Below are 23,164 nucleotides of genomic sequence, written 5' to 3'. Positions count from 1 at the left end.
GAGTAGATAAATAGGTACTGCTTTAGTGGAGAGGTAAAATGTACCCCTGAGGACATGCCAGCAATTTGATGAGGAAGGCGTCCATGGACAACAGGCTCCTTGGCGTGGAAAATGGAACAACAGCACCTCCCCATGACCAAGTCAAGCACAGCCACCAGATGCTGGAGATAGAAAAGAGGGAAGCCTTGCCCCTGCCTATGTGTTGTCTGTCTTTGTCAATTGTATAATGGCATTGAATCTTTGCCATATATGTATTCTGTAATCCGCTCTGACTCCCCTCAGGGAGATAGAGCGGAATATAAACAAAGAACATTATTATAAATAAAGATAAAGTATATTATGCCTTCTTTCCTTCTCTCTCTCTCTCTCTCTCTCCCTCCCTTTTCTCTCATGAGTAATAGAGAAATGGATCACTCAGAGTGAGAAGATTCAGTTTTCCCAACTTTTCCACTTCTGTATGACCGGTAACATTATGTCCCCAAAAGGATTATAGCCACAAAATACATTGACTTTGTGTTTTGACTTCATTTTGCTTCGGGCTACATAAACAATGTGTATAGATTTTTCTCCCTCCCTTTTGCAACCACTGATTTCTGGCCCTTTCTTTGCATGTGGGCAGTGAGGCATATTCCTGCAGCTTAGACGGCACCGTGATCGCATGGAATATCAGCACCTTGAAAGTGAATCGCAGATTTCAGCTGGCCTGCGAGACACTGACCGCTATCCGGTTCCACAATAATCGCCTTTGGTGTTGTAAGTTTCTCCGTCCTTCTCTGTCTATCCATTTGCTGAAGCTATATTAACATCTGGTTAATCTCAGCTGGAATTCAGTGGAGTTGATGATTTGGCTGTTCAAACTAAACATTTCAAAACAATGGGAAAAAGATACTTCCTGAGCAAAAAAGGATTAGTTACCGAAGCAAGGGAGTGAGTTGATTGCCATTTAAAAAAATAAATCCATGTTTCATGTGCAGAGGGAAGTCCTGAAACTGAGAACCATGTTCCCACAAAATATTCAGCATTGTTTTACTCTTCTTCAGGAATAATAGTTTTGGAACTGGGTTGTTGTAGGTTTTTCCGGGCTATATGGCCATGTTCTGGAGGCATTTTCTCCTGACGTTTCGCCTGCATCTATGGCAAGCATCCTCAGAGGTAGTGAAGCATCCTCACTATCTCTGAGGATGCTTGCCATAGATGCAGGTGAAACGTCAGGAGAAAATGCCTCCAGAACATGGCCATATAGCCCGGAAAACCTACAACAACCCAGTGATTCTGGCCATGAAAGCCTTTGACAGTTTTGGAACTATTAATACCATTCGTGGGCCCCCAGTGGCGCAGCGGGTAGAACCACTGAGCTGCTGAATTTGCTTACTGAAAGGCTGGCAGTTCAAATCTGGGGAGCAGGGTGAGCTCATGCTGTTAGGCCCAGCTTCTGCTAATCTAGCAGTTTGAAAACATGCAAATGTGTGTAGATCAATAGGTACTGCTCTGGCTGGAAGGTAAGGGTGCTCCTTGCAGTCATGCCGGCCACATGACCTTGGAGGTGTCTACGGACAACGCTGGCTCTTCAGCTTAGTGTCCTGAGTTGCTCTACAAAAACAGCCTTAATACAATGTTGAAAGTAAAAGAAAAATGCTTTACTTCAGCAGACACGAAGGATAAGCAAATGCAATGGAAAAGTAAAAAAGAAAGCAAGAAAGTCTTAATCCAGACACAAATTAAAGTCTCTCACAAAATCCCAAAAGAAACAGCAGTCTTCCATCAGACAACGGGCAATGAACTAAGTCTTTAGCAGGGTTGTTGTAGGTTTTTTCGGGCTGTATGGCCATGTTCTAGATGCATTCTCTCCTGACGTTTCGCCTGCATCTATGGCAAGCATCCTCAGAAGTAGTGAGATTTGTTGGAACTAGGAAAATGGGTTTATATATCTGTGGAATGACCAGGTTAGGACAAAGGACTCTTGTCTGTTGGAGCTAGGCGTGAATGCTTCAACTGACCACCTTGATTAGCATTTGATGGCCTGTCAGTGCCGGGGACAATCTTTTGTTGAGATGTGATTAGATGTCCTTGATTGTTTCCTCTCTGTTGTTTTGCTGTTGTGATTTTAGTTTTTTAATACTGGTAGCCAGATTTTGTTCATTTACCGGTCCCAATTCAAGGTGCAGGTGCTTACCTACAAAGCCCTAAAAGGTTTGGGACCCGTCTACTTGCGTGACCGCATCTCTGTGTACGAACCCACACGATCTCTTCGATCATCTGGAGAGGCCCTGCTCACACTCCCACCACCATCGCAAGTGTGATTGGTGGGGACGAGGGAGAAGGCCTTCTCGGTGATGGCCCCTCGACTCTGGAACTCACTCCCCAAGGACATTAGGCAAGCCCCAACTCTGGCAGTCTTTAGAGGAGCCTGAAAACGTGGTTGTTTCAGTGTGCTTTCCCAAAATAAGGAAACTCCCAGCAATATGTCCCTAAACGCACTTTATTAATGACTTAAGATTGTCTGCACATTTCTTCCCTCTCCAAAACTTCTATCCCAGTTACATGTCACCTTGTCATGCCCAGCATTATTTTAAAAAAAATTTAATTATTACATTTGGCCCATCCATAGGTTTTTAACGTGTCGTGTTATTGTTAATGTTTATTGCTTATTTTTGGTTATGAGTTTATTTATTGTTTTGTATTATTGTTGTTATTATTTATTGTTGTATTGTGGGATTGGCCTCATGTAAGCCGCACCGAGTCCCTTGGGGAGATGGTAGCAGGGTACAAATTATTATTATTATTATTATTATTATTATTATTATTATTCATGGTTTCCTCCTTTCTGTTGAAATTGTCCACATGCTTGTGGATTTCAGTGGCTTCTCTGTATAGTCTGACATGGTGGTTGTTAAAGTGGTCCAGCATTTCTGTGTTCTCAAATAATATGCTGTGTCCAGGTTGGTTCATCAGTCTTTAGCAGCAGACACAAAACAGATTCCATTGGAGTGAAAACATCAGTATTGTTACTGCCGAAAACTGACTGATCCTGCTACTGATTTGTAGCTCTGAATTCCCCAGGCAGGCGGTGCTAGGGAGTCTCCCAATTAGCTCAGCGTTTTTAGCAGCTATTCTAGCTGAACACCGTCTGTGCTCTGTCTCTTTTCTAGAAATGTGGGCACTTCCAAAACCTCATCGTCTGATTCTTCTTCTGCCTCTAATTCCTGAGCACTTCTTGCTCCCCTTCCTTTTCCGAAGATGAGGAATCCCTAACACTTAGAAATGGAGATGAGCTCTACCTCCCAGAGCTAGACACATCTAGACTTAATGTCAGGGAAAACCTTTATCTATACATTTTATCTATAGCATTAATATGCTAAAATTAGAAAAAGAGTATTTATATGTGCGTGCCATCAACTGTTGCCTCAGCTTTGATTTTAATAAATTGACTTTAATTTATGTGCTTCTGTTTCTTTGGAGGTATAGGAAGCTGTATCCTTGTGGTCACAACGACTGGTATTCTTCGCCAGAAGGTAAAAATAGAAGACACGGCGAGAGACCTGCCTTTGTCTTTGCTGTGCTTCCAGTTATTCCTTGAGGTACTTTATAGTAATTAAGTCATTCTAAATCAGGCATGGGGAAACTTCGGCCCTCCCTCCAGGTGTTTTGGACTTCAACTCCCACAATTCCTAACAGCCGGTAGGCTGTTAGGAATTGTGGGAGTTGAAGTCCAAAACACCTGGAGGGAGGGCCGAAGTTTCCCCATGCCTGTTCTAAACGAACGGTGGCAATTTCAATCTAAAACATATTAGAGAACGACTTCCTTTCTCTCCCGTCTTTTCTTCAGACGGATCAAATCTGGGCCTCCTGTTTAGGCAGCAGTGAGCTGTATATCTGGAACGCGACTGATCTCTCTGCAGCTTCTCAAAAGATAACCTTGCAAGACTGTTTGGAGATCACCTGCATGATGAAAGTGAAGAACCAGGTAACACTAGATTTGTGCATTTGGTGCGGATGTATTTAGAAGTTGTAAGTTTTTCGAAAGTACAGCATTTTCGAAGAGAGTTCCGAAATGCCTGCTCGCTGCCCAACCACGCAATATTAAGAATTTGAATCAAAAGGAGGCTTCGATTCTTAAGCTTCGGATGTCTTTGGAAGTAGCTGTGACCAAGCCCTGCTGAGAGGCGAAGCCAAACTTTGTTGGCATGCCTCTCAGCCAATCAGGGCTGACGGAGGAGAGAGGAGGCAGGAGGTTGTTTTTAAAAAGTTTGAAAATTTCCAACAAAAACCAGAGATGAGTGAAACGTTATGAAACATGATAGGCAAAGAGTGGTAAATGTGTTCTACCATTGCAGTAAGTTTCACCCCAATAGCTTTCAAAATGAGGGAGATTGGAGGCCCTGAAGTTTCCCCATTTATAGTAATTTAATGGGAAGCGAGGAGAAGCCATATGCCTGTGCTAAACTACATTTCCCAGAATGCATTGGGCTGTAGCAGCCAGCTGGAGCATTTCAAGTCAGTCTAATTATTATAATATATAAAATCAGGGAAATATATAAAGAGGAGTAAGGAATAGTACAATTCTGTACTAAGTTGTAGTTATGTGGTTGTGTGTCAATAGGGGAAGCATATTAATTGGATGTCAGGAGAATTTGGATGGTACCTTTCTGCCCAGAGGAAGGGGGTCAGTCTAGATGTCCCTTGATGGTGTCTGTACTGTGATAGCAGTTCGTAATTGGTTTTGTCATGAAAACACATTTCTTTTGTCGTGTCAGGAGTGACTTGAGAAACTGCAAGTTGCTTCTGGTGTGAGAGAATTGTCCGTCTGCAACAACGTTTCCCAGGGGACGCCCGGATGTTTTGATGTTTTATCATCCTTGTGGGAGGCTTCTCTCATGTCCCCGCATGAGGAGCTGGAGCTGATAGAGGGAGCTCATCTGCACTCTCCCCGGATTCGAACCTGCGTCCTGTCGGTCTTCAGTCCTGCCGGCACAGGGGTTTAACACACTGTGCCACTGGGGGCATAAAAACACGGTGAAATTTTATTTATGCAAAATTTTGTCTTTGTGCAAGGGCAACGTCCTGTATATTAGCATTTTGTTTTGTTGAGTCTCCACCAATTTAACACAGTTTCTGACACACAAAGAAAGTTTCAGGAATAGAACAACAACTTTCAAAGTAAAGAGCACACAATGAAACAGGAAAGAACACTTTCAAACCAGGAACAGATTTTCTTTAGTATTAAAAAAGGTTATTTATAAAACTTTTGAAAATTCACCAAAAATCTGTGGATAGGTCAAGCATTCTGAAATTTGGTGAGCTAACAGTGGTAATTGTGTTCTACCATTGTAGCAAGTTTCACCTCAATAGCTGTAAAAATGAGGGAGATAGGAGCCCCTGAAGTTTCCCCACTGGCAGCAATATCTTCCTTATTGAGCATGCGCAACAGCCATTAATAAAGTACTTACGAAAATTCATAAGTTTTGTTAACTTCCAAAATTTTCAGCACCCAAAATTCAGAAAGGCTTTAGAAATGAAGCACCAGCACACCCCTTTTTTGGAAGGCGTTTAGAATAATTTTTAATGGAGCGTACATGCCTACCAACCACACAGGAACCCCCCCCCCCCGGGTGTGTATTTAGAAGATTTGTAAGTTTTAAGTTCCAAAATTTTCACCATCCAAAATTCGGAAAGGCTTTAGAAACAAAGCACCAGCACACCCCTATTTTGGAAGGAAATTAGAACCATTTTTTAATGGAGTGTAGATGCCTACCAACCACACAGGAACCCCCCCCCCCCCCCGGTGTGTATTTAGAAGATTCGTAAGTTTTGTTAAGTTCCAAAATTTTCACCACCCAAAATTTGAAAAGGCTTTAGAAACGAAGCACCAGCACACCCCTATTTTGGAAGGAATTTAGAACCATTTTTAATGGAGTGTACATGCCTACCAACCACACAGGAACACACACACACACACACACACACACACACACGGTGTGTATTTATGCTGCCTTATCTGATAGGAGGACCCCCTGGTGGCACAATGGGTTAAACCCTCGTGACAGCAGGACTGAAGACTGACAGGTTGTAGGTTCAAATCCCGGGGGGAGTGTGGATGAGCTCCCTGTGTTAGCTCCAGCTCCTCATGCAGGGACATGAGAGAAGCCTCCCACAAGGATAGTATAACATCAAAATCTGGGCATCCTCTGGGCAACGTCCTTGCAGACGGCCAATTCTCTCACACCAGAAGCGACTTGCAGTTTCTCAACCAAAGGGTGCTGAAGTCTGCACCCAATACTCTGAAAGTATTGACGAGTTGAAGTCCAAAAGACCTGGAGGGCCGAAGTTTGCCCATGCCATGCCTGTGTTTAAAGCATAGTTTTGTCTTTCAGCTGTGGGTTGGCGGCAGAGGGCTCTCCCAAGGCAAAATCAAAGGAAAAATCTATGTGATTGACGCCGAAACGAAGAAGGTGGAAAAGGAGTTGGTGGGACACATCGATGGGGTGAAGGCGCTTTGCTCCGCGGAGAATAGATACGTCCTCAGTGGCTCCGGAAAAGAGGAAGGGAAGATAGCCATCTGGAAGGTCGGATAATGGCCACAACTGGATGCCAGAGCTGCACTCTTACCTGTATATTTATATTTATCTCCTTAGATCACTTTTAAAGATCATAGTGTGGCTCTGGAGTGGAAGATGGGAATTTCTATTTCTATTTTATGATGTCCATGAACTACACACTGAAGAGGAAAGCTGAAAGCAGGACAGGAAGTCACCGAGTCACTCTTAATGTCAAACTGCGATTAGAAAGTGGTGGTTCGTTCCTTGGCACTCCTTGTTTAGACAGTCTACTCGGTCCTTCCCAAAAGACCAATTTCTAGGCATCGTTACATTCTATTTAAACCATCAGCATTGTCTTTAAAGCAGTGTTTCTTGACCTCATGCCGCAATCCCTTAATATGAGGGTTGAATGAAAAGTAATGCCTCCACCTTCGTAACTCCTCAACAGATGGCAGTACTGGTATGCGGCAGGTACTGGCTTGTTCAGTAGACTCTCCTCTACAGTTTCATTTTGGTGGGCAGCCTTAGCATTGAACAGTTGTGTTGTTAAAGTGTGAAGTATGGAACCCTGCGCAGATGGTCGGTCAATGCGACTTAAGAAACATGCAATCATTGCATTCTTGACAGCAGAAGGTGTCACTAAGAGCCAGCATTGTCCATACACTTCAAAGTCATGTGGCTGCCATGACTGCATGGAGTGCTGTTACCTTCCCACCGAAGCGGTACCTATTGATCTACTCACATTTGCATGTTTTTGAACTGCTAGGTTGGCAGAAGCTGGGGCTGACAGCGGAAGCCCATGCCGCTCCCGGGATTTGACCCTGCAACCTTTCGGTCAACAAGTTTAGCTGCTCAGCGGTTTAACCCACTGCTAATCACCCAGCGACACACATTACTCACATCAACACAATCACCATAAACAGCTTGCATTCTCTGATGAATCTCCTTTGGGATGACACCTTCTGCTGTCAAGAATTCAGGGACTGTACGTTGCTTAAGTCGCATTGACCGACCATCTGCGCAGGGTTCCATACTTCGCACTTTAACAACACAACTGTTCAATGCTAAGGCTGCCCACCAAAATGGAACTGTAGAGGAGAGTCTACTAAACAAGCCAGTACCTGCCGTATACCAGTACTGCCATCTGTTGAGGAGTTATGAAGGTGGAGGCATTACTTTTCATTCAATCCTCGTGACCACCAATCATAGCATTATTTTCATTGCTACGGTTATGAATTGTAATGTAAATATCTGATACACAGGATGTGTTTTCATTCACTGGACCAAATTTGGCACAGATACCCGATACACCCAAATTTGAATACTAGTGGGGTTGGGGGGGGATTGATTTTGTCATTTGGGAGTTGTAGTTGCTGGGATGTATAGTTAACCTACAATCCAAGAGTATTTTGAACTCCAGCAATGATAGAATTAAACCAAACTTTGCACACAGAACTCCCACGACCAACAGAAAATGCTGGAAGGGTTTGGTGGGCACTGACCTTGAGTTTTGGAGTTGTAGTTCACCTACATCCAGAGAGCACTGTGGACTCAAACAACGATGGATCTGGACCAAACTTGGCACAAATATGTCAGAGTATTGAAGCTTTGCCAGCGGAAGGATTGCTAGATCAACAGACACTGCGTTCAGAAATCAGGACTCTGCAAGCTTTTAGTTACATCAGAAAACTAAGTTTACTAAGTACATCTACACATGTCCTTTCACGGCAAGCAACAGACAGGAACTACAAGGCACAAAACAACAGTCTCTAAATATTCAATATGTCCAAATGTGAATTCTGGTGGTGTTTGGGGGGAAATAGACTTTGACATTTGGGTGTTGTAGTTGCTGGGATTTATAGTTCACCTACAATCAAAGAGCACTCTGAACCTCACCAACGATGGAATTGGGCCAAACTTCAGACACATAATCTCTATAACTAACAGAAAATACTGTGTTTTCTAATGGTCTTTGGTGACCTCATGGACAACCCCCTCGCTAGCCCTCCTGAGGATCCGACCCCCTTGGGTCTACCTCTTCTTTAGACCCAATGGGATATTTTGAAGTCTAGTTCCTTGTTTGACATAGAATTGGCCCGTTCTTGTTGCCTTGATCCCAATCCTTGCACGGGATCCATTTGGCATCTGAAACTTCTCCGTTCTGAGCAAAAGAAGAATCTGGTATATAAACAGAGAGGATACCTAACTATTTTGCAATGGTGCTACATTCTCAAGATTTCATAGAATCATAGAATCAAAGAGTTGGAAGAGACCTCATGGGCCATCCAGTCCAACCCCCTGCCAAGAAGCAGGAATATTGCATTCAAATCACCCCTGACAGATGGCCATCCAGCCTCTGCTTCAAAGCTTCCAAAGAAGGAGCCTCCACCACACTCCGGGGCAGAGAGTTCCACTGCTGAACAGCTCTCACAGTCAGGAAGTTCTTCCTAATGTTCAGATGGAATCTCCTCTCTTGTAGTTTGAAGCCATTGTTCTGCGTCCTAATCTCCAAGGAAGCAGAAAACAAGCTTGCTCCCTCCTCCCTGTGGCTTCCTCTCACATATTTATACATGGCTATCATATCTCCTCTCAGCCTTCTCTTCTTCAGGCTAAACATGCCCAGTTCCCTAAGCCGCTCCTCATAGGGCTTGTTCTCCAGACCCTTGATCATTTTAGTCGCCCTCCTCTGGACACATTCCAGCTTGTCAATATCTCTCTTGAATTGTGGTGCCCAGAATTGGACACAATATTCCAGGTGTGGTCTAACCAAAGCAGAATTTCCGCAGTAGTATTGGTGCAATGAAGCAATTCCCCTTTCAAGGATTGTGGTTATTCATTGTGCAAAAAAAGGGAATGCCATGGTAAATAGAGAACAGATGGTGCCTTCAGGACTCCAGAAACAGGACTTCCTATCTTATGGGATCAGCATATTCCAGTTCAAAGGCAGATTGATATCTTGCCAAAATACTTCCACCCTCTTTCCCCTCCTTTCCCATGTTTTAAGTGCGGTTTCTTCGTACGTATTTTAGAAATTACAATCTCAAGCACTCAAAATACTGACAAGCATCCAAGGGTGTCTTGCCATTTTTTGGTTAGTCATTTTCTTCCAGCATCTGGGATTGCAAATGATGTGCGTTGCTGAAATCTGAATGCCTTCCTCATCCTTTTTTGAAGAACAATATTTAAATGTATTGTTGTTATGAGTCAGAGGAAACTTTTTTTTTTGCTGGCCCTTGTTGTGTAATATAGATCTAGAGAAAGCATTGGCTCTTTTGTAAACACTTAAAAACTTCGCAGAAATGTTTACGATTTTGTATATTTTGTGTACAATAGAAGGGGGTTTAAGCCTTTTAATAAAACGATGCTATTTGGAAACTGACGAAGCAGATCTGTTTTTCCCTGAAGTGGTTAAAAAATCAGTGTGCCATTCAAAATGAGCCTCAGATCATTTATAACTTTCTACCATAAAATGTAGTTGAAAAAGAACATATTCCAGATTTTATCTGGTCTTTAATCCATAATATCTGCATTTGTAAGTGTGTGGAAATGTCAGCATTAGCATACCTCCGATTAATTCTCTGCTGTCCCATTTTTTCAGTTGCTTTTAAAGTCACATTTCTCTGTCCTCCTCCTGATCCCTCCTTTGTTCTCAGCTTTTTTTAGTTGCTGCAAACTAAATTCAGGCTCAATTCACACAGCATGGGGAGAGGAGGAAAGGAGAGAGCCTTGTTCTTCCCAGCAGGTGCAGACAAAAGCAGACTGCTGCAGCCCTTGCTTGCTTGCTTGTTTTTCCTTATTAAATACGAGAGTTATCCAGAAAATAAGGTGACAAGGCACATATTTATTTATTTATTTATTTGGTTTACTTTTACCCCGCCCTTCTCACCCCGAAGGGGACTCAGGGCGGCTTACACATCCAAGGCACAATTCGATGCCCATAGCATACATCAATAATAAGCAATAAAACAAAATAACAAATTAGCAACAACAACAACAACAATACATTGCATCTAAACCCGTTAAAACCAATAAAACCAATAAAATTTCATACAAACCGATACAAACCGCTTCTTCCTTCTTGCCAGTCAGTGTTCGCTATCTCATGGTTCAGAGTTTTCTTCCACATTTATCAGTCCACATATATCAGTCCTGCCGGTCCTAATTGCCTGGTTGTCCTATCTAGTTAGCAGATTGCCCGAAGGCCTGGTCCCACAACCACGTCTTTGCCTTTCTCCTAAAGGACAGGAGTGATGTCGATGCCCTGATATCCACTGGGAGTGAGTTCCACAGGTGGGGGGCCACCACTGAGAAGGCCCTGCTCCTCGTCCCCACCAGCCTTGCTTGGGAAAGCGGTGGAGTCGAGAGCAGGGCCCCCTCAGATGATCTTAAATTCCGTGGTGGGACGTAGAGGGAGATACGTTCAGACAGATACGCTGGACCGGAACTGTACAGGGTTTTGTAGGTCAAGACCAGCACCTTGAATTGGGCTCGGAACTGAACCGGCAGCCAGTGGAGCTGACACAGCAGAGGGGTGGTGTGCTCTCTGTATGTCGCCCCAGTGAGCAGCCTGGCTGCCGCTCGCTGGACCAGTTGAAGTTTCCGAACCGTCTTCAAGGGCAACCCCACGTAGAGCGCGTTGCAGTAGTCTATTCGGGATGTAACCAGAGCGTGGACCACTGTGGCCAGATCAGACTTCCCAAGGAACGGGCGCAACTGGTGCACAAGTTTTAATTGTGCAAAAGCTCTCCCGGCCACCGCTGAGACCTGGGGCTCCAGGCTCAGCGATGAGTCCAGGATCACTCCCAAGCTGCGAACCTGCGTCTTCAGGGGGAGTGTAACCCCGTCTAACACAGGCTGTAACCCTATTCCCTGTTCGGCCTTACGACTGACCAATAGGACCTCTGTCTTGTCTGGATTCAATTTCAATTTGTTAGCCCTCATCCAGTCCGATACAGCAGCCAAACACCGATTCAAGGTCTGGACAGCCTCCTTGGTGACAGGTGAGAAGGAGTGACAGATCTGGACATCATCTGCATAGAGATAACATCTCAGTCCGAAACTCCGAATGATCTCCCCCAGTGGCTTCATGTAGATGTTAAACAACATTGGGGACAGAATTGAACCCTCTGGGACTCCACATGACAACGGCTGTGGGGCCGAACGGGTGTCACCCAGTAACACCTTCTGGGACCGTCCCTCAAGAAAGGACCGGAGCCACCGCAGAGCAGTACCCCCAAGTCCCATATCTCTGAGGCGTCCCAGAAGGATACCGTGGTCAACGGTATCGAAGGCCGCTGAGAGGTCCAGCAGAACTAACAGGGACACACTCCCCCTGTCCAGCTCCCTGCGCAGATCATCTACCAAGGCGACCAAGGCTGTTTCCGTTCCATGTCCCGGTCTAAAGCCAGACTGTGCCGGATCTAGATAATCAGTGTCTACCAGAAATCCCTGGAGCTGTGTCGCCACCACACGTTCCATGACTTTGCCCAAGTAGGGGAGATTGGAAACTGGCCGATAGTTGTCTAATTGAGTGGGGTCCACTGATGGTTTTTTCAACAGCGGTTTGATAATAGCTTGTTTCAAGCTCGCTGGAATTTTGCCCTCCTGCAAGGAGGCATTAACCACCACCTTCACCCACTCTGCCAAACCCCCTCTGGCTTCCTTTATCAGCCAGGATGGGCAGGGGTCTAGGATGCATGTGGTGGGTCGCACCTCTCCAAGGATCCTGTCCACATCCTCAAGCTGAACCAATTGAAATGAATCCAACGAAACCGGACAAGCAGATGCTCTCGTTACATCCTCAGAGACTGCATTTAAAGTGACGTCGAATCCAGACCGAATCAGCGCAATTTTATCAGCGAAGAACCGAGCAAATGCTTCACAGCGAGCTCCTGAGCTGTCCGGAATCTCGCTTTCCGGCGGATTTAACAGACTCCTGACAACCCGAAAGAGCTCAGCTGGATGGCTCTTCGCCGATGCAATATTGGCCGCAAAGGATGTTTTTTGTGCTGCCTCTATTGCCACACCATAGGACCTTAAGAAGGCATTCAGGTGTGTTTGGGCTGATTTAGTCGGATTCCGGCGCCACACGCGCTCTAGCCACCTCTTCTTTCGCTTCATAGCTGCCAGCTCCTCAGTGAACCAAGGGGCATGACTAGCCCGGTTACTCGAGAGGGGGCGTTCCGGAGCGATTATATCGATAGCTCTCATGGGGAATTTTCTCAGGGGACGTTGGTATCACAACTGTGTAGTGGTAAGTCAATGGAAGCGAATGAGCAGTGCCAGTCGTCAGTAGCTCATCAACTGGCGTTGTGGTGAAGGTTAGAGATGAGTGTCCTCATTCCGTTTCCTGCCAAGTCTAAGTTCACACTGTAATACGTTACCTAAATGCAAAGGGCATGAACACTGCTGAGATTCATCATAAAATCATAGAATCAAAGAGTTGGAGGAGACCTCATGGGCCATCCAGTCCAAACCCCTGCCAAGGAGCAGGAATTTTGCATTCCAATCACCCCTGACAGATGGCCATCCAGCCTCTGTTTAAAAGCTTCCAAAGAAGGTGCCTCCACCACACTCCAGGGCAGAGAGTTCCACTGCTGAACGGCTCTTACAGTCAGGAAGTTCTTCCTCATGTTCAGATGGAATCTCCTCTCTTGGAGTTTGAAGCCATTGTTTCGTGTCCTAGTCTCCAGGGAAGCAGAAAACAAGCTTGCTCCCTCCTCCCTGTGACTTCCTCTCACATATTTATACATGGATATATCATATCTCCTCTCAGCCTTCTCTTCTTCAGGCGAAACATGCCCAGCTCCTTAAGCCATTCCTCATAGGGCTTGTTCTCCAGACCCTTGATCATTTTAGTCGCCCTCCTGCTACAGCCAGTGTGATGTCGTGGTTTGGGAGTTGGACTCAGACTGTAGAGACCAGGGTTCAAATCCCTGCTTATCTATTGATTGATCCATTGATTGACGCTGGGCAAAGTCATGTTCTTGGAGGAAGACACAAGCAACAAGTTTTGCCCTGTGAGAGTCAGAAACGAGAGTCAGTTTTGCCCTATTAGAGTATTTCTTCCACTCTGGACTTTCCACAGATATATAAGCCCAATTTTCCTCGTTTCCAACAGATCTCACAATCTCCGAGGATGCTTGCCATAGCTGCAGGCGAAACGTCAGTAGAGAATGCTTCTAGAACATGGCCATACAGCCCGAAAACCCTACAACAGTCACAGAATAAAAGTGGTTGCTCTTCCTTCTTCTCCTTCACTAGCTGGAGTAATAAAATTACTTAAGTGCTTCCACAATCTTACTTTCCAGCCTCCCACTTTGCAACACCCATCTCTTGCCAAGATGTCGTTTCATGTCTTTTGAGCGGCACATTCCCATCCGTGAAAACAGACCCTTCTGTGCTTCAGGCCTGTCTTTGTAGCATGAACGATCTCTCCCCTTGAAGTGAGGGAGGTCATTGGCCAGACCTGGCCCACGCTTGAAGGACCCGCAACATCAGCAGTGTTTGACATTGCTGCACAAAAGTGGATAAATTCTCGGAAACAGACTCAGCCACTGCCAGGCAGCAGAAAAACAAGACACTTTCCCACCTTTGTGCTCATGAAGGGAAACGCTCTTGGGAAAGACATCTGAATAATAGAGGTGTTGATGGAAGCCTGTCCTTCACTGAAGTTGTGAGTATATAATAAATATCCTGGCCCTCACACACAGGGCCACAAAAATAAGGGCTGTAATGTCCCTGCCTCCCACACACTCTCTGGAGACTGTAAAGATTTCCCATAGGAGTTCCTGGACCACTTGTACAGCAGGGATGGTGATTTTGCCATTTGGGATTTGTAGTTGCTGATATTTATAGTACAATCAAAGAGCATTCTGAACTCCACCAGCGATGGAATTGAACTAAACTTGGCACACAACTCCCATGAGCAACACAAAATATTGGAAGGGCTTGGTGGGCACTGACCTTGAGTTTTGGAGCTGTAGTTCACCTACATCCAGGGAGCACTGTGGACTCAACCAGTGCTGGATCTGGACCAAACTTGGCACAAATACTATTGAGTATTTGTGCCAAGCTTGGTCCAGAACCAGCTCAAATGTGGACACTGGTGGAGTTTGGGGAAAATAGACCTTGACATTTGGGAGTTGTAGTTACTGGGATTTATAGTACCATCAGAGAGCATTCTGAACTCCACCAGCGATGGAATTGAACTAAACTTGGCACACAATTCCCACGAGCAACAGAAAATACTGGGTTTGGTGGGCATTGATCTTGATTTTGGGAGTTGTAGTTCATCTACATCCAGGGAGCATTGTGGACTCAACCAGTGCTGGATCTGGACCAAATTTGGCACAAATACTCAATATGCTCAAATGTGGACACTGGTGGAGCTTGGGGAAAATAGACCTTGACATTTGGGAGTTGTAGTTATTGGGATTCATAGTACTCTCAAAGAGCATTCTGAACTCCACCAGCGATGGAATTGAACTAAACTTGGCACACAACTCCCATGAGCAACAGAAAATACTGGACGGGTTTGGTAAGCACTGACCTTGGGTTTTGAAGCTGTAGTTCACCTACATCCAGAAAGCACTGTGGACTCGACCAGTGCTGGATCTGGACCAAACTTGGCACAAATACTCAATATGCCCAAATGTGAACACTGGTGGAGTTTAGGGAAAATAGACCTTGACATTTGGGAGTTGTAGTTATTGGGATTCATAGTACTCTCAAAGAGCATTCTGAACTCCACCAGCGATGGAATTGAACTAAACTTGGCACACAACTCCCATGAGCAACAGAAAATACTGGACGGGTTTGGTGAGCATTGACCTTGAGTTTTGGAGCTGTAGTTCACTTACTTCCAGAAAGCACTGTGGACTCAACCAGTGCTGGATCTGGACCAAATTTGGTACACATACGCAATATGCTCAAATGTGGACACTGGTGGAGTTTGGGGAAAATAGGCTTTGACATTTGGGAGTTGTAGTTATTGGGATTTATAGTACCATCAAAGAGCATTCTGAACTTGACCAGCGATGGAACTGAACTAAACTTGGCATACAACTCTCATGAGCAACAGAAAATACTGGAAAGGTTTGGTAAGCACTGACCTTGGGTTTTGAAGCTGTAGTTCACCTTGAGTTTGGGAATTGTAGTTCACCCACTGACCTTGAGTTTGGGAATTGTAGTTCACCCACATCCAGAGAGGACTGTGGACTCAAACTGATGGATCTGGACCAAACTTGGCACAAATACTCAATATGCCCAAATGTGAACACTGGTGGAGTTTAGGGAAAATAGACCTTGACATTTGGGAGTTGTAGTTATTGGGATTCATAGTACTCTCAAAGAGCATTCTGAACTCCACCAGCGATGGAATTGAACTAAACTTGGCACACAACTCCCATGAGTGACAGAAAATACTGGGTTTGGTGGGCATTGACCTTGAGTTTTGAAGCTGTAGTTCACCTACATCAAGAAAGCACTGTGGAATCAACCAGTGCTGGATCTGGACCAAATTTGGCACAAATACTCAATATGCTCACATGTGGACACTGTTGGAGTTTGAGGAAAATAGACCTTGACATTTGGGATTTTGCTACTTGCTGGGGTTTATAGTTCACCTACAATCAAAGACGCTCCATGCAGTCATGCTGGCCACATGACATTGGAGGTGTCTACGGACAATGCTGGCTCTTTGGCTTTGAAATGGAGATGAGCACCACACCCCAGAGTCAGACATGACTGGACTTAATGTCAGGGGAAAACCTTTACCTAAACCTTACAATCAAAGAGCATTCTGAACCCCACCAATAGAATTGGGTCAAACTTTCCACACAGGACCTCAATGACCAACAGAAAATACTGTGTTTTCTGATGGTCTTTGGCGACCCCTCTGACCCCCCGCCACAACCTCCCCCCGGGGGTCCTGACCACCAGGTTGAGAAACGCTGCTCTATTAGGTCTTATTTTCAGGGCAACAGGGTGGGAAGTACTCATTCTGAAATAAATCCAAACTTCTTCCCATTGCCTACAAACAAAAGACCCAAATACGCTGGCTTGTATTGAAATATTTATTAAGATTGAACTGTAGAACAATGGATTGAACACATGAAAAATGTGAAATAGTGGTTTTTTTTGTTTTTATTCTCTACATTCAGCCATTTCTATCCATAAATGGAAAAAAAAATGATACAAACAGACCCAAAAGTGCAAAACGGTTTTGTCATGCAACAAAGTCTTTACTTGAAAACCAGGAAACAAAGCTGTGTTGAAATCAAATCCCAGAACATTATGCCATCTCGTCCACTCAGACACATTCATCTGTCACATTTCTTTTTTGTTATCCCTTTTTTTTCTTCATTAAACTTGTAACATTATGTGTTTAACACACGCTTATAAACACTGCTAAACTCAGCAAGAGCTAATATAGTGCCCCAACTTAATAAGTTGATAAAAAAGAAGTTGTCTTATGGCCAGTTCACAATGGAACTAAATATATATATTTATATATTTACTTATTTATTTATTTTTCATTATGAGATGCCTACGACGTATGCAGCTTTTTCAGTAGATGAGGCATTTTTTTAAATATATTCAAGCTGGCCATCTGGCTACCAAAGGAGTTACACAGGCCCATGTCGCAGCAGAAATCAAAACACAACATTCAATTTGGAACGCTACTCAGGAGAACATTAGCTTCGCATTGAATTCAAGGCCACGTTTCAGAATGAACACTAACTCAAGCTAAAGAGGTATGCTCTTTTGATGCGGTTTCCCACTTTCCGAATAATCTAGACGTTTAGGATTTCTTGTCCTGAAGAATAGAGGAATTTGCACTGGGATCCTGATATTTTACATTATTATTTGTGCAGTCATCACATGGAAATGCTTCTACAGAAAGCTACCCAGAACGCGAATCACGCTCATCATGACCCTCGAGTTGAATCGAAAGCAGCCTCCTATATTATTCTCAGGTATATTCAGCAAGCAAAGACACACCAGGTACTCATTTGTAGCTAAGGGTTAATTTTGAGAGGTTTTCTGCACTTTTAATGTGAAGCGCATGCGTCTGACTCAGAGAATATGCTCAAGATGAGCCTCTAAACTCATGAACCAGGAGGACACGGTTGGGCATTCTGCGTCCCTAAAATTTATTTACTGGTTACTGAGACATTACGTTTGAAGGAAAAAGAAACTCAATTATCAGTGGTATAACAAAAATTCTAATATAATAAGGTGCATCTCCAATAGCACTTTTATTTTGGATGCAAAATGGGAATACATAACTCTGGGTGAAAGTCCATCTCCTCCTTTAAATGGACTCTTCAATCCAGGCTTTTTGAAAAAATCCCATAGTTTAGTGTTTCCTTTCAGAAATCACCATTTAGGACTATACCTGCAAGCCTAAGAATCTATAGTTAAAAATAAAGATTCAAATTTGGTCTCCTCCCTCTCTCCCTTTCTGTGCAACATTTGGTGCCGGTTACATATACGTATATATATATCTCGACCTATTTGCAGAAAAAGAAGAATTTAAAACCACGTTCCCCCTCCCGCCGCCCCTACAAAAGACACTTCAGGTATGTAACGTTGCTACACAAGGATGGGAGTCATGCAGGGTTGTTTTTACGCTGCTTACGAAGCAACAGACTGTTTCAGCTGAGCACGTCTTACTAGCAGGTGACAAAAAATGAAAGCGTGATACCTACATCGTAATGAAGGACAACTGCAGTGGAAGGAAAGGGATTTCCTTGCTTTTTAGAGATTGACTGGCAAATTGATCAATCCAGCAAGCCAACTGTGCTCCCAAATTGAGCTGCAAACAAGGAACATGGGAGGGTGAGGTCAATGAGATAGGAGGATCTTCCTCTGGGTTTTGGTCTGAACTTCGAAGGAGGTACCAACAGTAGTGCCAAGCCCTATCCTTGACACAGGCTAAGGAATTTGGCAACTTCTTGAGAAAGTCAGGCTAAAACCCAAAATGCATTCCCCACTTCTCCAACATAGGGGTCCACTAGCTTTGGTTGGTTGCCCAGCACCAGAAATGTATAAAATGACAGTCACCCAACAGCAGTATCCTACTCTTCCTCTTATGACATGAGATGGGGCTCTAAAAATGATGTAGGAGGAGTGATGGCTCTAGCTCTCCCCTCCAGGGACACTAAAAGAAGAGGCGAGGAAGCCATCATAGGACAGCAGACTTCTGAATTGTAGACCTTGATGTTGCAAGTTGGCTGTGGACCTTGTAGCCAGATCTCAGTGAGGCGAACTGAAACACGGTAGGACATCTGAATGTGTCTCCCACTCCCAGCCGAACCAAAAGGTCTTCAAACCCAACCATGTAGGGTTTTCAAACCCAACCATGTAGGGTCTTCAAACCCAACCATGTAGGGTCTTCAAACCCAACCATGTAGGGTCTTCAAACCCAACCATGTAGGGTCTTCAAACCCAACCATGTAGGGTCTTCAAACCCAACCATGTAGGGTCTTCAAACCCAACCATGTAGGGTCTTCAAACCCAACCATGTAGGGTCTTCAAACCCAACCATGTAGGGACCCATCACCAGATGTTTCTCCATAGGAGTCACATATGAGGGAAAACATAGAAAAAGTCACAATTTCTAGTAGAGAGAATCCAATGATTGGGAAGGCATTTTTTCGGATCCTTTCAAGGGGTCTTTTATAGGCACCCTGTTCAATGAAACAGCACTACACACAAATTCTTATATTGACGTAGGCAACCTCTTTACCTTAAGGAGGATTGGGTTTCTACATGCCTTGATTCGCCAACCTGAACAGGCAGGGGAATGATCGCGACGTCAGAAAGGCTATATTTGGGTGAAAATCCCCATGTGCAAACAAGAACTAATCTCTTAAAAACAGCCGAAAATATTATTGCTTTTTTTTCTCCTTTTCACCAAATCATCTTTAAACGTACAAGCGTGTCTACTTGGACAATATCGTTATAAATCCATGTCATTAAAAATTTCTTTTAAAAGACATTCAATCCTCTATAATATATATATACAATCCAAGACATGAAGCTTTAGCGATCAGACAACTTGTGCTAATTTGCAGGGTGAAAAAGTTGACTGGGAAGCCACGCATCTCCCAAATCTGATTTATGGAGATAAAGAGATGGAATATATGAAAATAATAATAAAGGAAATGTTCCTTAATTGAAAATCAAGAACAATTAATATTCTTTTAAGAGGCAGACTGCACAAACAGGGCATGTGTAAGCTTCCAACGTTCAGGATTTCTGGAAATGGGATGTTTACCAAAGTGTATCTACGTTGTTGCAGCACTCGGAAACCACTTTTCATCACTCACAGTCCTGGGATTTGTAGTTTGGCGAGACTCTTACAATTATCTGCCATGCTTGCATCTATTGCAGGCATGGGCAAACTTCGGCCCTCCGGGTGTTTTGGACTTCAACTCCCACAATTCCTAACAGCCTACCGGCTGTTAGGAATTGTGGGAGTTGAAGTCCAAAACACCCGGAGGGCTGAAGTTTGCCCATGCCTGATCTACAGGAAGCAGAGATATACTCTTCCCTCTCTGGACAGGAAAGGCACAAATTCCCAAAACAATGACCATCTTCTGCTTGTGCAAAGTTAATAAAGCACCGAGGATTTCACAGAAATGTATAGTTTGGGAGAGTGAGGTTAAGGGGCTCATGGAAAGCTTTTGATTTTGATTCACCTTTTCCAAGGGATAGGTTTGAATTCTCTGGGAAATATAAAGCCTTCCTTAACCTTGAACAAAAACAGTTGTCAAGGAAGAGGGGAAAAAAAAAAAAAGAGCAACTGATCCAAATTGAATCATTCAACCTAAAGACCGAGCCGTTTAAAATAGGCGAACCCCAACGGTATATAATTGAGGATCAAATCAGAAAGTGGCAACGTCTTACTTTTATCTATTTTATGAGAAGCAGTTTAATGCTTGTTAATATAACTATTTCCAGTGGATACATCAAGTTTTCAAAAGAACAGCTCTTCCGTCTTTGGTGAAACAAAGGCTGCCGCAAAGTTCGGAGTCGCAAACACCATCAAAGTGTAACGAAGGCGAGAAAACTCCCAGGTCAACGCTCGTCTAACATTGACTTCTGTGTCATTCTGTCCTAGAGAAATTTAAGTTTCAAATAAAATTCTTGAGTTTTTTCTTTAGACCATTAAAAAACACCACCTCTAAAAAATGTTCCTGTACAAAATGAATGCTTTATGAAATCCCATTGGTCTATAAAGAGATCTATTCTCCTTTGGATGGAGGTTAAAAAAAATGTACATCATGGATCTGAAAAAAGCCGAGCTAAGAAAGAAACAGAAGACAATCCAAAGAGGCCGGCAAGATGATTATCGCTTGAGCTATGAAAAAACATACATATTCTTCTTTTAAATACTTTAACCGTTCAAGTAATTGAATAAAAACTGCTTTTTCCCATCTTGAAATATATATACATACATAGATAGATAAGGGTGGGGAGTAATATATTTGCTTCCAGATGATTATATTTGCAGCATGGTTCAAGACATGCATTTCAAAGGACTGAGTCCTAAATAAAGGATGTTTGAGGCAGCAGAAATGTCATGAAATGTCCCCCATTTGCCACCTTCGGTGTGAAAACTGGCTGCCATGTCTGCATTGGAATATCCATGGCCGAGGAGGAGAACTAAGGGTTTTCTTTCCCAAAGATATACCACAAGAGGTTATTGATTCTCATCGTTGACCTGGCATGGTATTTAGTGTCTGGCCCTTCTGAAAATCTCGGCCTCACTGAACAAGACATGCTTTCCTTTCAGACATAATCTTGGTTCTGGGTTCCTGCTCTTGCCCTGGAACCAGAGTCAAGTCCAAAATAGGAAGAAACTGGTCAAAAGAAAGGAAACGAGGAACTCGTCTGGTAAGTCTCCAGCCACAAAACTCCTAGACCAAGGGAAAAGCTACCGCGTTTCTCAAAAAATAAAAACATTGGATTTATTTAAGGCCCAAAGCTGTTTCAAGACAATATATATATATATATTTTCAAACGAACGGACAACCAGACAAACAAATCATATTAGCCACGCATGCGCATACTCTCGGCTGCGGTATCAGAGGTAGGCCTTTGGTATTTGCTTGTCGGAGTAAGACTCTCTCTCTTTCTCTCTCTCTCTTTAAAACTCAGCTATCACAATTCCCAGCCCAGAAGAGTTCGGAAAAAAGTGCAATCGACAACCCCTTTCTACACAAGGGAACCCTCACAACCCATTTGAAAAACAAAACAAAAAACAAACCAGCAACGAAGTTCCCCCGTCTCAAAGCAGCTTCCTCACAAAGGAGATGATTGGCATTACGAACGCCACGAAAAAAGGAAAAAAAAATATATCGAGGGAAATAAAAACAAATCAAATTTGACCAGTTCACTGGTCTGGTCACAGCATATCTCACTGGTGCTCCTTAAAAATCCACAAGCCGCCTGAAGCCTTGCTAAAAAAAATCTTCCCAACTGAGAAATATTTGGAAACAGATGTTCTGAATGGCTTGATTACAATAATAATAATAATAATACATCGACAGCCGTTTTTGGAATAGCTATTGCAACATGCAAGAACAATAATAATACCAGTTGCACCAAAAAATGGAATCCAGACTCCTGTTCAAAACGAGGAGGAATAAGAAGTATTACTGATGTTCACTTATTATTGCATCAATGGTCAAATACAAAATTTGATCAATGTCGTTGACTCTCCTACGATAGCTGCAAAGGTCCAAAAAGATCAGACCAAAGGAAGCAATAGCTGCAGCTGGAATTGCTCCCCGTCACTACAATCGACATGACTGCCATTATTTTGTGTCGTTGGTTAAAGAGATAATCTGAAATTCTAGACAAAAAAAATGCTGCGATGGTTTGAAAAACAAACCCACACAAATCCATGTGCAAGGAAAAAGTTTTCTGCCTACTGATAAAATTCACCTTGGAAACCCAAGTGCATTTCCATTAAAAATACCTCTAAGAAAGGTGATTTTTTTCTGGATTGTAGAGAAAGCAATCAGCATCAAAGCTACCTAATTCAAGGCTACTCTAGCGCTATGGAATTTCAGCTACGTTTTTGCATGAAGAACCATTTTAATCCATTGCCGTGTGTCAGACAGCAATGATGTCTCTTGAAAGTTCAGATTATTATTAATATTTTTTTTTTGCTTTTGACAATGTTCCGATTCATGCACCTGAATTGCTTGGAATGTGTGCGAATGATGGCAATCTGTTCAAACGGTGGATTCATTTTCCACTTCCGGCGCGGCGGCGGATTCTTTCCGAGAGAGCTTGATCACGGTCGGTTTCTCCTCGTCGGTGCCGTTGCTTTCGATAGCGTTGGGAGGTGGGGCCAGGCCCTTCTGCTCTTCCTTCGAACCTTCTCCGACGTCCGGGTAAATCACCAAAAACGTGGCTGTCAGGAAGCCCAAGAAAGAGCCCACCGAGGCCACCATCGGAATGACCCGGACGCTGCCCACGGCATCCACGACCCCTCCGAGGGCAGAGGCCACCAGGATCTGGGAGATGTAGACCTGGCAGGACAAGATGGCACAGTCGATGCCAAAGCCCCGCTTGGAGTTCCCAGGACTGTGGTGGATATACTGAAA

At 43.8% G+C, this 23,164-nt stretch overlaps 2 protein-coding genes across 7 annotated transcripts in view; one reads left to right on the top strand and one right to left on the bottom strand.

The window, feature by feature from the left end:
* The window catches only part of DENND3 (DENN domain containing 3), a 68,138-nt gene extending 61,128 nt beyond the window's left edge, over positions 1 to 7,010 (top strand). Inside the window, exons 20-23 of the mRNA XM_067467259.1 lie at positions 620 to 753; positions 3,460 to 3,578; positions 3,827 to 3,964; positions 6,372 to 7,010. Of these exons, the coding sequence (XP_067323360.1) occupies positions 620 to 753; positions 3,460 to 3,578; positions 3,827 to 3,964; positions 6,372 to 6,572 (592 nt within the window). The 3' untranslated portion in view covers positions 6,573 to 7,010. The remainder of the gene's footprint in view (positions 1 to 619; positions 754 to 3,459; positions 3,579 to 3,826; positions 3,965 to 6,371) is intronic.
* Positions 7,011 to 16,598: 9,588 nt separating this feature from the next.
* The window catches only part of SLC45A4 (solute carrier family 45 member 4), a 151,958-nt gene continuing 145,392 nt past the window's right edge, over positions 16,599 to 23,164 (bottom strand). For all 6 annotated transcript variants that reach the window (XM_067467255.1, XM_067467258.1, XM_067467254.1 and 3 more), the window contains one exon: positions 16,599 to 23,158. In XM_067467255.1, the coding sequence (XP_067323356.1) occupies positions 22,790 to 23,158 (369 nt within the window). In that variant the 3' untranslated portion in view covers positions 16,599 to 22,789. The remainder of the gene's footprint in view (positions 23,159 to 23,164) is intronic.

This window comes from Anolis sagrei, chromosome 4 (assembly GCF_037176765.1).
Source record: "Anolis sagrei isolate rAnoSag1 chromosome 4, rAnoSag1.mat, whole genome shotgun sequence".
NCBI classification, from domain to species: Eukaryota; Metazoa; Chordata; class Lepidosauria; order Squamata; family Dactyloidae; genus Anolis; species Anolis sagrei.
The sequence above is the reverse complement of the archived record's forward strand: the minus strand, read 5'-3'. Positions and strand labels throughout refer to the sequence as shown.